This window comes from Mercenaria mercenaria, chromosome 3, assembly GCF_021730395.1.
Source record: "Mercenaria mercenaria strain notata chromosome 3, MADL_Memer_1, whole genome shotgun sequence".
NCBI classification, from domain to species: Eukaryota; Metazoa; Mollusca; class Bivalvia; order Venerida; family Veneridae; genus Mercenaria; species Mercenaria mercenaria.
The window spans coordinates 23,508,281-23,520,946 of NC_069363.1; the positions used below are offsets into that span (position 1 = coordinate 23,508,281).

A 12,666-nucleotide genomic window follows, 5' to 3' on the forward strand; every position below is an offset into this window, starting at 1 on the left:
CCGACCGTAAGTTTTTACCGCCGACCGCAATTTTTTTATGGGCCGAAAATCGAGATTCTGATCATATCTTTATTGATTATAGGGATAATTAAGTTGTACCCAAACTAGGCGGGAGCAAATTTTCAACAATTTTATTTGATAACTGCAGGCCTCGACCTTAGCGGTGGACCGTTGGACCGACGCAACCAAAATATCGGCAGGTCCACAATCAAAAGTTGGGTAGACCGACGGTCAACCAATTTTCAGTCACGGTCTGCAAATAAAACAAGAGGACCATGATGGTCCTGAATCGCTCACCTATCCCCACCTGACCCAGTGTTGAACTGAGTATGACGTCGTTATTTCTATTATTTGACATAGTGACCTAGTTTCTGAGCACGTGACTAGATATCATCAAGATAAAAAATTCTGACCAATTTTCATGAAGATCCATTGAAAAATATGGCCTCTAGAGAGGTTACAAGCTTTTTCTATTATTTGACCTAATAACCTAGTTTTTGAAGGCACGTGACCCACTTTTAAACTTGACCTAGATATCATCAAGGTGAACATTCTCACCAATTTTCATGAAGATCTCGTGAAAAATATGGCCTCTTAGAGAGGTCACAAGGTTTTTCTATTTTTCGACCTACTGGCCTAGTTTTTGACCGCACATGACCCAGTTACGAACCTGACCTAGATATCATCAAGCTGAACATTCTCACCAGTTTTCATGAAGATCCATAGAGAAATATGGCCTCTAGAGAGGTCACAAGGTTTTTCTATTTTTAGACCTACTGACCTAGTTTTTGACCCCACGTGACCCAGTTTCGAACCTGACCTAGATATCATCAAGGTGAACATTCTGACCAATATTCATGAAGATCTCATGAAAAATATGGCCTCTAGAGAGGTCACAAGGTTTTTCTATTTTTAGACCTACTGACCTAGTTTTTGACCCCACGTGACCCAGTTTCGAACCTGACCTAGATATCATCAAGGTGAACATTCTGACCAATATTCATGAAGATCTCATGAAAAATATGGCCTCTAGAGAGGTCACAAGGTTTTTCTATTTTTAGATCTACTGACCTAGTTTTTAACCCCACGTGACCCAGTTTCGAACTTGATCTAGATATCATCAAGGTAAACATTCTGACCAATTTTCCTGAAGATCCATTGAAAAATATGGCCTCTAGAGAGGTCACAAGGTTTTTCTATTTTTAGACCTACTGACCTAGTTTTTGACCGCACGTGACCCAGTTTCGAACCTGACCTAGATATCATCAAGGTGAACATTCTGACCAATTTTCATGAAGATCCATTGAGAAATATGGCCTCTAGAGAGGTCACAAGGTTTTTCTATTTTTAGACCTACTGACCTAGTTTTTGATCCAACATGACCCAGTATCGAACTTGACCTAGATATCATCAAGGTGAACATTATGACCAATATTCATGAAGATCTCATGAAAAATATGGCCTCTAGAGAGGTCACAAGGTTTTTCTATTTTTAGATCTACTGACCTAGTTTTTACCCCCACGTGACCCAGTTTTGAACCTGACCTAGATATCATCAAGGTGAACATTCTGACCAATTTTCATGAAGATCCATTCAGAAATATGGCCTCTAGAGAGGTCAAAAGGTTTTTCTATTTTTAGACCTAATGACCTAGTTTTTGACCCCACGTGACCCAGTTTCGAACTTGACCTAGATATCATCAAGTTGAACATTCTGATCAATATTCATGAAGATCTCATGAAAAATATGGCCTCTAGAGAGGTCACAAGGTTTTTCTATTTTTAGACCTACTGACCTAGTTTTTGACCCCACGTGACCCAGTTTCGAACTTGACCTAGATATCATCAAGGTGAACATTCTGACCAATTTTCATGAAGATCTTGTGAAATATATGGCCTCTAGAGAGGTCACAAGGTTTTTCTATTTTTAGACCTACTGACCTAGTTTTTGATGGCACGTGACCCAGTTTCGAACTTGACCTAGATATCATCAAGGTGAACATTCTGACCAACTTTCATAAAGATCCCATGAAAAATGTGACCTCTAGAGTGGTCACAAGCAAAAGTTTACGGACGCACGCACGCACGGACGCCGCGCAATCACAAAAGCTCACCTTGTCACTTTGTGACAGGTGAGCTAATAAAACCCATAAAAGTGAAAAATAGGGGGGGAAATCGTACCCATATCGGCGAATTCACAAAAAGAAAGTTGATTTTGCCTTAAGCACGGCATTCTACAGTTATAAGCATTGGCGAGTTAAAGTCAGGATAGCACGAATGGACTACTACACCGATCAGGCGAGTGGTTTTTACGTGGTAACTTTACCAAACTGAGTAATTACATCAGGCAAAATTACCTGGTTTGACTGGAATTTACCCGCAAATCGTAAAAATATCAAAACGTCATGCTGGTAATTTTCCATTCCACAAGCACGTGCGCCCTATTGTAATACTTAATTTACATCGCAGTTACTTTTGACACAAAAAACGTGCGTAGTGCATTCATTTTTTAATATAATCGCTTCAGATTTTCAACACCGCTTGAGAACTAATACAGTTTGAGAACTAATACAGTTTGAATTCTATAACAATGTTAATAAGATATCGACAGGAATGTAGGCAAAATTCTTTAAAAACAATCAAATTTTCATATAATGTTTTGTAAAATTTCAAACAGCGCGATCTTGATTATTTATTTCCTTTTTAAAGAAAATAAACGGTACATACTATGGTAATAAAATTCAGACTTTTGACCAGAAAGTACAAAAAACACAATTAAAAAATCTTAAATAATGAAAAAGCGGCGGCAATTTAAATACATGGAGTAAAACGATTTTTTGGCAAACAGATTTCTGTTAGCACGGCAGAATAGGTTACGGGACCTCATGAACGTAAATAGAAATGAGCTGTGTCATGAGAAAACCAACATAGTGGGTTTTGCGACCAGCATGGATCCAGACCAGCCTGCGCATCCGCGCAGTCTGGTCAGGATCCATGCTGTTCGCTTTTAAAGCCTACTGCAATTAGAGAAACCGTTAGCGAACAGCATGGATCCTGACCAGACTGCGCGGATGCGCAGGCTGGTCTGGATCCATGCTGGTCGCAAAGCCACTATGTTGGTTTTCCCATGGCACGGCTCAAATGTGGTTTTAAAATGAAGCAGTATGATGTCGTTGCGAATTTTAGTAAGTTTTTAATGATTCTTCGTACATATATTTTTTGACACAACACTTTGTTAGATATTCTTCTCAAACAATAATGTAAATTTCTTGAGGGCAAATAGGTCATCATCGTTCACGGTCTGACACATTTTACATGTCAGTTTATTCGGGATATTGCACGTTCGCTTTTAAAAAATTAAAGAAAAAACTTTTTTACCGATTTCTTCTCAACAATTAAAGGAATCGAGAAAGTAAGATCAGACAGTGATGTGTCACATGGCGCAAAAACATGACGTAATGCAATGACAATCTCGGGGAAACTATACCGCTTTGATCTCCACTGCAGATGCCACAATAGCCGACACGCTTCTTTTAGCTCTTTGAGGGGGTGTTAATTGATGATGAAAACAAGGCCAATTACTTAGTTTATCATCAGAATGATAACCGATAATTGCTGGGTTTTTTTTTTCACTTTCAACACTGGTCTGGAGGATGATGATTGTGTCCATATTTTGGGACACTTTTCAAAATAATTATTTTTCGGGATAACAGATTGCTACAGTCTTCCATTTTTAATTATTTTAGAAATAAGTCCCATTTCTTTAAGTCATATGAAGTTATGACGTCTACAGCATCACAATTTATGAGATAGAACAAAGAAGTTTAAAATACATTATTTTTATAGCTCTTTGGATAGAATTGAAGGTCCAGTAAAGTCTGAGCAGGTCTACTAGATTTTAGCAGTTGCTGAACCTGCTGGCAACTGCTGAAAAAGTTCAGGTCGAGGCCTGATTAGGCAGTTAATTGGCGATAATAAGGTTACTAAATAACAAATTGGATAATTATAATCGAAAGTTACAATGTATAGCAAATTTTCTAGTATTGTCGAGGCTTAGTTTGGGCAGAAACAAATAAAAAAAATCTTTTGATAAGCAGAAATTATAAGTAGTGAATAGCTATGATGGTAGAAAATAAATTAAACAGATGCATTTTATTTTAAGAATTAAACTCCAACTTTCGTTTTCCGTATTTGTCACCCGTTTTCACGACCGTGATTTTCGGACATTTCTGTGATTTCCAACGAGATTTTCTAGTGCAAATCTTAATATTAAGCCAATAAAAAGTCTGCTTTAAGAAAAATATGACAACTGTTACTGGTTATTTTGTACCTTTATGAACTGTTCTTGAGTATTTTATGACACTATGGCTCAAAGAAAACTATTTGATTTAGGATTTATAGGTGGTCAGAAACGTTCTAATGACAGTGATAATGACAGTGTGTGCCGTACTAACCAAACATTCTATTAAAGAATGATGATGTTAATGATGCTGAAACACCCAAGTCTAAAATTAAACACAAGTTCAATCAGAACTGGATGGCTTTGTTTTCTTGAAGACTTGCATGGAGACTAATGTATTTGTCTTAGATAAAGTTTATAACAGAAAAGCTTCACCCCTGATTAGCTGATCTTGACTCTTGAAAATCTGATTTTGACTGTTGAAAATTTAGGCAGAAGAGTCTATGACTTGAGTTTCAGAACCTACCAAACGCCCTGTATAATGATTAAATAATAGATAAATAATCACCTGTCCAAAGATGGACAATAAATAAAAGAAGGTGATTGTGTCAGTTGATTACAATCAAACTGTATGATGTGTTTCAGTTCTAGTCATATGCCATTTTAGATATTTTTTGTGGTTCTGTCACCATTCTTGTCGTGTTCAGTAATCAAAAAAATAATTGTCTAAATGTTATCTGATTCACATATTCACTCAGTTACCAGTATCAAGTATCTCAAGTCACATCTAGCACAATTTATTTACTATTGCCAGGATTTCAACCCCTATTACCTTCTATATTAAAAATGCAGAAACACTGAAATGTTCTGACACCTACTAAAAAAAAAAAAAAAAAATTCCTACCTACCGACCCCCATTGTTTTCAGCATGTTACAGGAAACAAACATTTTTTTTTTAGGCCTAAGTACTATTAGCACGTGAAGTTTGAGGGTCATGGGTGCAGTGGTTAGCAGAGGTCGCGAAAGCCGTCGGACCGTCGGACATTTCCGGTAAATTTTGATCCGGTCCGGCATGATATATCAAGTTCACAAGACCGAGTGTCCGATAAAAATTGCAGGTCAATATGATAAAATAAGAAGAAAGTCCTCCACGATTTCGCGAAAGTTCGACTTTCATCATTAAATTGTAAAATGGAATCCCGAGAAATTGATGTAAAACTATATTTTAGTAAGCGCCTGTTTCATTGGTACTTAAAATAGAAACAGTGGAAACCCCTCACAACGTCACGACAATTCTAAGAACGCGCGTTATCATTGGATGCGTACTAATCGTGGATGGTACTCGATTTATGTACGCGGGAACCAGACGGGAATTTCCAGAAATTCTCTTTAAGTCAACATCAACGTGACTTGATGCAAACAATAGACTTGTGGGGTAAAAAACAGCGATGATATAGCAAATGAATATGAATAAAATCTGTAAAATTACTAAAAGGTCCTTTGGAAGCAAAGAATGCAACCGAGAAGAATAACAACAGACTCGTTGACTGAGTCTTCGCGAGAGGTAATGAAATGTGCAACATCTCTCACGCCCCCTAGCAATGGCTTAAGCGGGACTCTAGATTTATTACACATATGTTGAATGGACTCCATGGTCCCAAAGGACCAGAAAATATAACTGAATCCAAGTACAGAGAGATTTTTTACAGCCTGAAAACTTAATGTCTGAAGATCTGTTTCAATTAATATGACGTTGAAATAAACTTAAAGGATGTAATTTGTGTAATGCTGTCTATATAGACTATGTGTAATACCAGTTTTAAAGATCAGATATCAAATTCATTAAAAAGAAATCGGTCTGGTAAAATATTATCCGGTCCTGTAAAAAAACCATGTTTACCAGACCGACTGTCCTGTGAATGTTCAGGGTCTTTCGTGAACACTGGGTTAGCGAGTAAAGTGCCTTCATGCAAAAGGTTACCATTGACCCGTGACCTTGACCTTTGACCTGGTGACCCCAAAGTCAGTAAGGGTCATGTACTCAATAAGTACTATCAGCATGTGAAGTTTGAAAGTCCTGGGTGCAGTAGTTCGCGAGTAAAGTGCCTTCATGGCAAAATGTTAACGTTGTGACGAACTAACGGATGGACAGTTGAAAACTAATGAAAACGGTTCTCAAACAGCAGACTACTTTTCTGCTGCATTATTTATATCTTTTTTAAATGTTACAAAAATATTCCGATGGGTTGTTCAGGGGTCTAGCTAGGTCCAATTTTTTGGGAGAAGTCACTTCTCCCTCAACCTGATTTAGGGAGAAGTGGGGATACTTTAGGGAGAAGTGGGAAGACTTTTCCTACTGCAATGATGTTGAGTGATTTGAAAGGTGGCTGTAATGTTTTTGATAAAAAGTATTGATGTGACCATTCATTTTCTTAGTTAGATCATTTCCCATACAGTGGTTATTGTTTCGTTAAAAAATTCTGAAAAAAAGTCATTGTCAAAATTGAAGCCGATTCTGTAAATGTAACGCGCCGAATTTTGGTTATTTCTTGTATGAAGTGTTTATTATTAACACCGAGTCATTCACCGTGGAATGTCAGTATCTCACTCGAATAAAACTGAAAGTAAACTGTGTAATCTAGAGATATATATTCAAATAAATTCATCGATGGAAGTCAATTTAAACATAGTTAATACATTACATGTCGTTCTTTTATCATAGATAGCAAATAATTGTGCACCAAATTCCAATTAATCGCATGATTAATCAGCAGTTTCTTTAAAAAAAACTTTGCTTTTTGCACTCAAACATGTTGACAATTAAAAACGAAGTGTCAAAGATGTAAACGCGACGCTAATTGGCTGAACACAATCAACGAGGTGTATCGGATAATTTGATTCGCTTTTCACACTTCTCGGGAAAATCTCGCAAGTACCTGAAGTAGGCGGAGCTTAAATTATGCTCCCGGCATGTGTTTGTGTATTCGGCACTCGATATGACACCGTGCAAGTTGTCAACAGTCCGGGTAGCACTAATTAGTGAGTGCGGCAATCAAAGAAAATCGGGCGACTTGCATTTCGCTTTGAGGTTAGATTTGAGCGAAGTTTGAAGTTCTAGAGCGCCTATTTCGCTCAAGTCGCCCACTCGCGAGAGCCCTGGTTGTTCAGTCATTACTTATCAACTCTCAGTTATTTGGTGGTAGTATCGTATATCAATTTTTTTGACAGAAACTGACACTGGATGTTGTTTTTAGGATCTCTAGGCTAACTGTGTATCGATTTTTTCTGCCTTTTTCAACACTTGATTTAAAACAATGTAAACCAACCAGAAGTCAAGAAGTATTTCAAACAAACATGGCAGCGAACAATTTATCGGTACTTGAAAAAAAAAATTTAACACTTTTGACATAGAGACAGGCAACAAGGTGAATTTTGTACAAGTACAATTGTACTTGTCTGTTTTCGTCTCAAAACTATTCGAACATTTTTGACTTAGAAGAAAAAATAAAATTCTTTTACTGGATCTTGCAATAAAATATTTTGGGTCACGGTGTTTTTCCCGGCTCGGTCGTGGGAGGGGAAAATAAACAATATCTTATTTCAGGCCCTGACAATCACATATTATTGCGTAGATCATACATATGCCATCATGTCTCACAGTGAAGTGCAAACAGGCAACACTGATTGGCTATAGCGGCTATCGATGACAAGCGGGTGACTCACCCACTTATATTACAGAGTGCCAAAACTTGTGTATTTGAAGGCGTTTGTAAACAATAATTATGTAATTAAAGCCTGTGTCCCACTGCAGAATCTAGCATCTGGTGACCCTCAAAGTTTCATTAAACATGCGTATACCAGGAGCAATTATGCATACAGGGATGCCGAATTCCGCGTTTCCGAGAAACCTGGTATTGTCTGAATGAATTGCCCAAACTACTCGGTGAATAGAATGACCGGAAAGCACCGGATAGCACCGAAACACCGGAAAGCACTCAAATTTCTTATAAAAAACATATAAGGGATGTTCTGGGCGAGTTTTCAATGGTTTAAATCGATTTATTATTGAAAAATACGTATAATTTGATAAAATTTTGACCAATTAACTTGCTTGTATCAGGATAGTATGATAATTGACAATTAGCGAGTGCTTTCCGGTCAGTGAAAAAAGAAGAAATATATATATTTCTGTTAGAAATATAGTGCAATTTTATCTTTCTACATGCTTTTAAGTGGTTTTACTTATTTATTAAATAATCTGTTTCACATAGATTTATATTTGATCATACTGATGATGTGACTATGTTGATTTGAGTAGTGCTTTTCGGTCAGAATTTAAAACAAGAGCACCGCCTTGCGGGTGCTGACGCTCATCTGATTTTTTTTGTATAATAGAAATATTGTCCTACCCATGATTTTCTAAGTCTAAAAAGGGCCATCACTCTTGCAAAAAGCAGGATAGAGTTATGTTTCTTGATGTACAGTGTCCACTTATGATGGTGAAAAACTGTTGCAAGTTTTAAAGCAATAGCTTTGATAGTTTATGAGAAAAGTTGACTTAAACATAATATTCAACCAAGAAAATGATTTTTCTAAGTCCAAAAGGGGCAATAATTATTGCAAAAAGCAGGATGGAATTATGTTGCTTGCTGTACAGGGTCAGCTTATGATGGTGAACAAGAGTTGCAAGTTTTAAAGCAATAGCTTTGATAGTTTAAGAGAAAAAGTTGACCTAAACATAAAACTTAACCAAGAAATCTGATATTTTCTAAGTCCAAAAGGGGCCATAAATCTTGCAAAAAGCAGGATGGAGTTATGTTTCTTGATGTACAGGGTCAGCTTATGAGGGTGAACAAGTGTTGCAAGTTTTAAAGAAATAGCTTTGATAGTTTAGGATAAAAGCTGACCTAAACATAAAACTTAACCAAGAAAACTGATTTTCTAAGTCCAAAAGGGGCAATAATTCTTGCAAAAAGCAGGATGGAGTTATGTTTCTTGATGTACAGGGTCTGCTTATGATGGTGAACAAGTATTCCAAGTTTCAAAGCAAAAGCTTTGATAGTTTAGGAGAAAAGTTGACCTAAACATAAAACTTAACCAAGAAATCTGATATTTTCTAAGTACAAAAGGGGCCATAAATCTTGCAAAAAGCAAGATGGAGTTATGTTTCTTGCTATACAGGGTCAGCTTATGATGGTAAACAAGTATTCCAAGTTTCAAAGCAATAACTTTGATAGTTCAGGAGAAAAGCTGACCTAAACAAAACTTAACCAGGCAACGCCGACGCCGACGCCGACAACCGCTCAAGTGATGACAATAACTCATCATTTTTTTTCAAAAAATCAGATGAGCTAAAAAAACGTTGCATTAAGTAATGTGAGAAATATATAAGATATATAATAATGATGCCAAAAAATATGTAAATGATGCAATTATGTTGGGTCTATGTGAGTAAACCATATTCCCCAAGCTGTCGAAAAGCAGTTCATAAAAACATAACATCTGAAACCGGAAAGCACTAACAGAAGTGTTTTTGTAGAAATTGAATAAAAAATAAAATAAAATAAATGTGTTTTTATATTTTAGTTTTCAATATCTGGATTATATGTAGCAAAAACAGACCTATACGAACTAACTTTGACTGACTATTAAACATTTCTAGATCACCGGAAAGCACATAAGACATCACAATATATTACTTATGATATGTAATGTTAAAAAATAACTCGCTTTATTTATAAAGTTAGACAGTTAATTCTTTATTAGAATACCTGATAACCTGATAAGAAACTTTAATTTAAAAAAAAAACGATAAACACAAGAAATAAACACGAAAAAAAAACGAGCAAGAAACAGACTTAATAAACTCAATATTCACTCGAGATCACCGGAAAGCACACACGACGTCAGCGGGATCAGAACTATTATTACTTAAGATTTTTAATTCATAAATATAAGTACTTTGTAAGAAATATTAATTCATTATTATGTGTACTTGATAAGAAACATTGATAAATAAAATTAACGATAACCACTAGAATTAATAAAAACAATAGATCTAGCAGTAGTATAACAAGTGTTAATCTAAATTGCACCGACCGGTTGGCTTTAATTTTGAAAAAGGATATTATTAACAGCGGTTTATCAAAAGCATATATGGCCAAACTGAGGAAACATTTAATGTACGATCCATTTAATTCTTTTATTTATTTTTTCTGAGATAATCAGTACAGACACCTTTTTTTTTAAAGAGATGACATGAGAATTTTCCGACAAATTTTCAAACGGCGGTTTCCTTTTGATAAACACACCATACACCTTACATTAAACAATATATGTGACCAACAAATAGTTAATAAAGAACAATTATTTTAATGTGTGATAAATGTGTGGTCCTTAAAAGGACCGTTGTGTGGTCCTTAAAAGGACCGTTGGTTTTTATGTATTACACACTATTCTGCATAGGCAGCACTGGTATTTGTGCATTCCATTGTTTCCCGGTTTTCTGCTTTCTAAATGCACCATAAAATAGTTAAAGAAAAAAAAAATGTTTAGTAATTCTGGATCGTCGTATTTTTAATGTTTTTAATGTTTTTATATGTAAGTCTTGTCTTCAATTTGTGATCATAAAAGTTCAACAACTACGATGAATTTTACAGACCGTCATCTGCTTTACGTTTGTATGTATATTATATGTCGTAATGTGCTTGTACATGTTTGTATGTTATTTTGACAGTTGTCACAAAAATAAATATGAAAATTGTTTTCAGATATGCTTTGATTCTCTTTATCTGTTTAACAAGTTTATTTATTTTAACAGTTTTCTCAAAACCGGAAAGCACTATTGAAATAAATATTATCAAATGAACGTAATTATGAGACTTAATTTGACCAAATATTTATCAGTTTTTATTACTTTTTCAATCATTACAAGTTAAACAGATTCAACGCTATGATTAAAGATTGCTTTCCGGTCGTGTTGATATATTCACGAAGTGAATGGACATGTGCCTCGGACATTTAGTTTTCATGTAGACATTGATAAATTCGCTTATAATCAAGTAATATAATAAAACTTTAAATAATTATCTGCATTTCTGCTGCTCTTATACATTCGAATTTCCTTCAAATATTATTAATCTCTCATAATTTAACAGGATCGCAGAACCGGAAAGCACTCGCGAAATGTCAATTATCATACTATCCTGATACAAGCAAGTTAATTGGTCAACATTTCATCAAATTATATCTTTTTTTCAATAATAAATCGATTTAAACCATTGAAAACTCACCCAGAACATCCCTTATATGTTTTTTATAAGAAATTTGAGTGCTTTCCGGTATTTCGGTGCTATCCGGTGCTTTCCGGTCATTCTATTTACCCCAAACTACTGACATCTCAAAATTTGTTCTCAGTAAATAAATGCGTATTTGGTGTTAAATACACTGGAATTATTTTGAACACGTTTAAAGTCCTAAATTATAAATGACATTATCATAAAGTATGCCGACTCTTTATGGTTATTCGTACCGGTATCTTAAATACCCTTCTCCACCCACTTTTTACAACAGAGCAGAAATTATACACAACGATTCTTGGCAAAACTGCAAAGTTTTACGGAAAAATTCAGCGTGCAAATAGAAGAAAAAAATAATTTTTGATTACATCTGCTGATGACAACTGTTCTTTAGACTCGTCAGACATGTTTTCGATAAATATTTCTGCTATAAATTGTCTTCTTAAAATATCGCGGTAAAATGGCGATCGCCGATTGTTGACCAATGAAATTTCTTCAAAACTTCGCTTTGCAGAGCTTTTGTAATCTCTTTTCTCATTGGTTAAATTTTTAAGCACTCCCAGACTGATTTACAACTTGATATTTTTCTAAGCATCTGTGTGAATAAAAAATTATCCTAAAGGAACAGTCAAAATGACAGAAAGAACGAAAACACAATATCATGAATATAGCTTAAAGTTGATAAATTTAGCTAATTGAAATATTCATACAGAGAGTAAGAGAATAGATCTATCAAATAACTTGTATAATGAAAAGGTAAGTTGATACAAATAGTTAAGAATTTGTGTGGGTTCTGAGCTGAAAATTTATGACCCTGCTGTAATTTTTTAGACCTACCCAGGAATCGTGCCATATGTATGTCAGTCTAATTCAGATGATATGGACAAATATTTCAAATGCTATAGACTAACGGTTTATTTTGATTCCACAGACGCTTTGGGTTTGGACAGGGGGGGGTATAGGCAGTGGCTAGGATTACGTACCGTACATAATCCTAGCCTCGGATTCTAGGATTACAGTTCTGTATTCCTAGACAACTCTATGAGGATAGGCTAGGATATCGGAAGTATTTAATAGGCATCAAATATATATTAGGACATGCATAAATGATGTTTAGTCTAAATAAGAGACCTCGGGTAGACCGATTTTACATTTTGATATTTTACGTTGTCTACCTAGAGGTCTCAA

The 12,666-nt window shown here is 35.4% G+C and overlaps 2 protein-coding genes across 4 annotated transcripts in view; one reads left to right on the forward strand and one right to left on the reverse strand.

Annotated features, from left to right (window-relative positions):
• The window catches only part of LOC128555525 (protein DEK-like), a 39,927-nt gene that overhangs the window by 17,506 nt on the left and 9,755 nt on the right, over positions 1-12,666 (reverse strand). Inside the window, exon 1 of one of the 3 annotated variants that reach the window (XM_053537999.1) lies at positions 11,847-11,991. The exons of the other annotated variants lie outside the window; for them this stretch is intronic. Coding sequence (XP_053393974.1) covers positions 11,847-11,885 — 39 coding nt within the window. The 5' untranslated portion in view covers positions 11,886-11,991. Of the gene's footprint in view, positions 1-11,846; positions 11,992-12,666 lie in introns of those variants that run through there. 3 annotated transcript variants of the gene reach the window in all.
• The window catches only part of LOC123525884 (probable E3 ubiquitin-protein ligase RNF144A), a 64,747-nt gene continuing 64,129 nt past the window's right edge, over positions 12,049-12,666 (forward strand). Inside the window, exon 1 of the mRNA XM_045305041.2 lies at positions 12,049-12,234. The gene's annotated coding sequence lies outside the window, so the exon portion shown is untranslated. The remainder of the gene's footprint in view (positions 12,235-12,666) is intronic.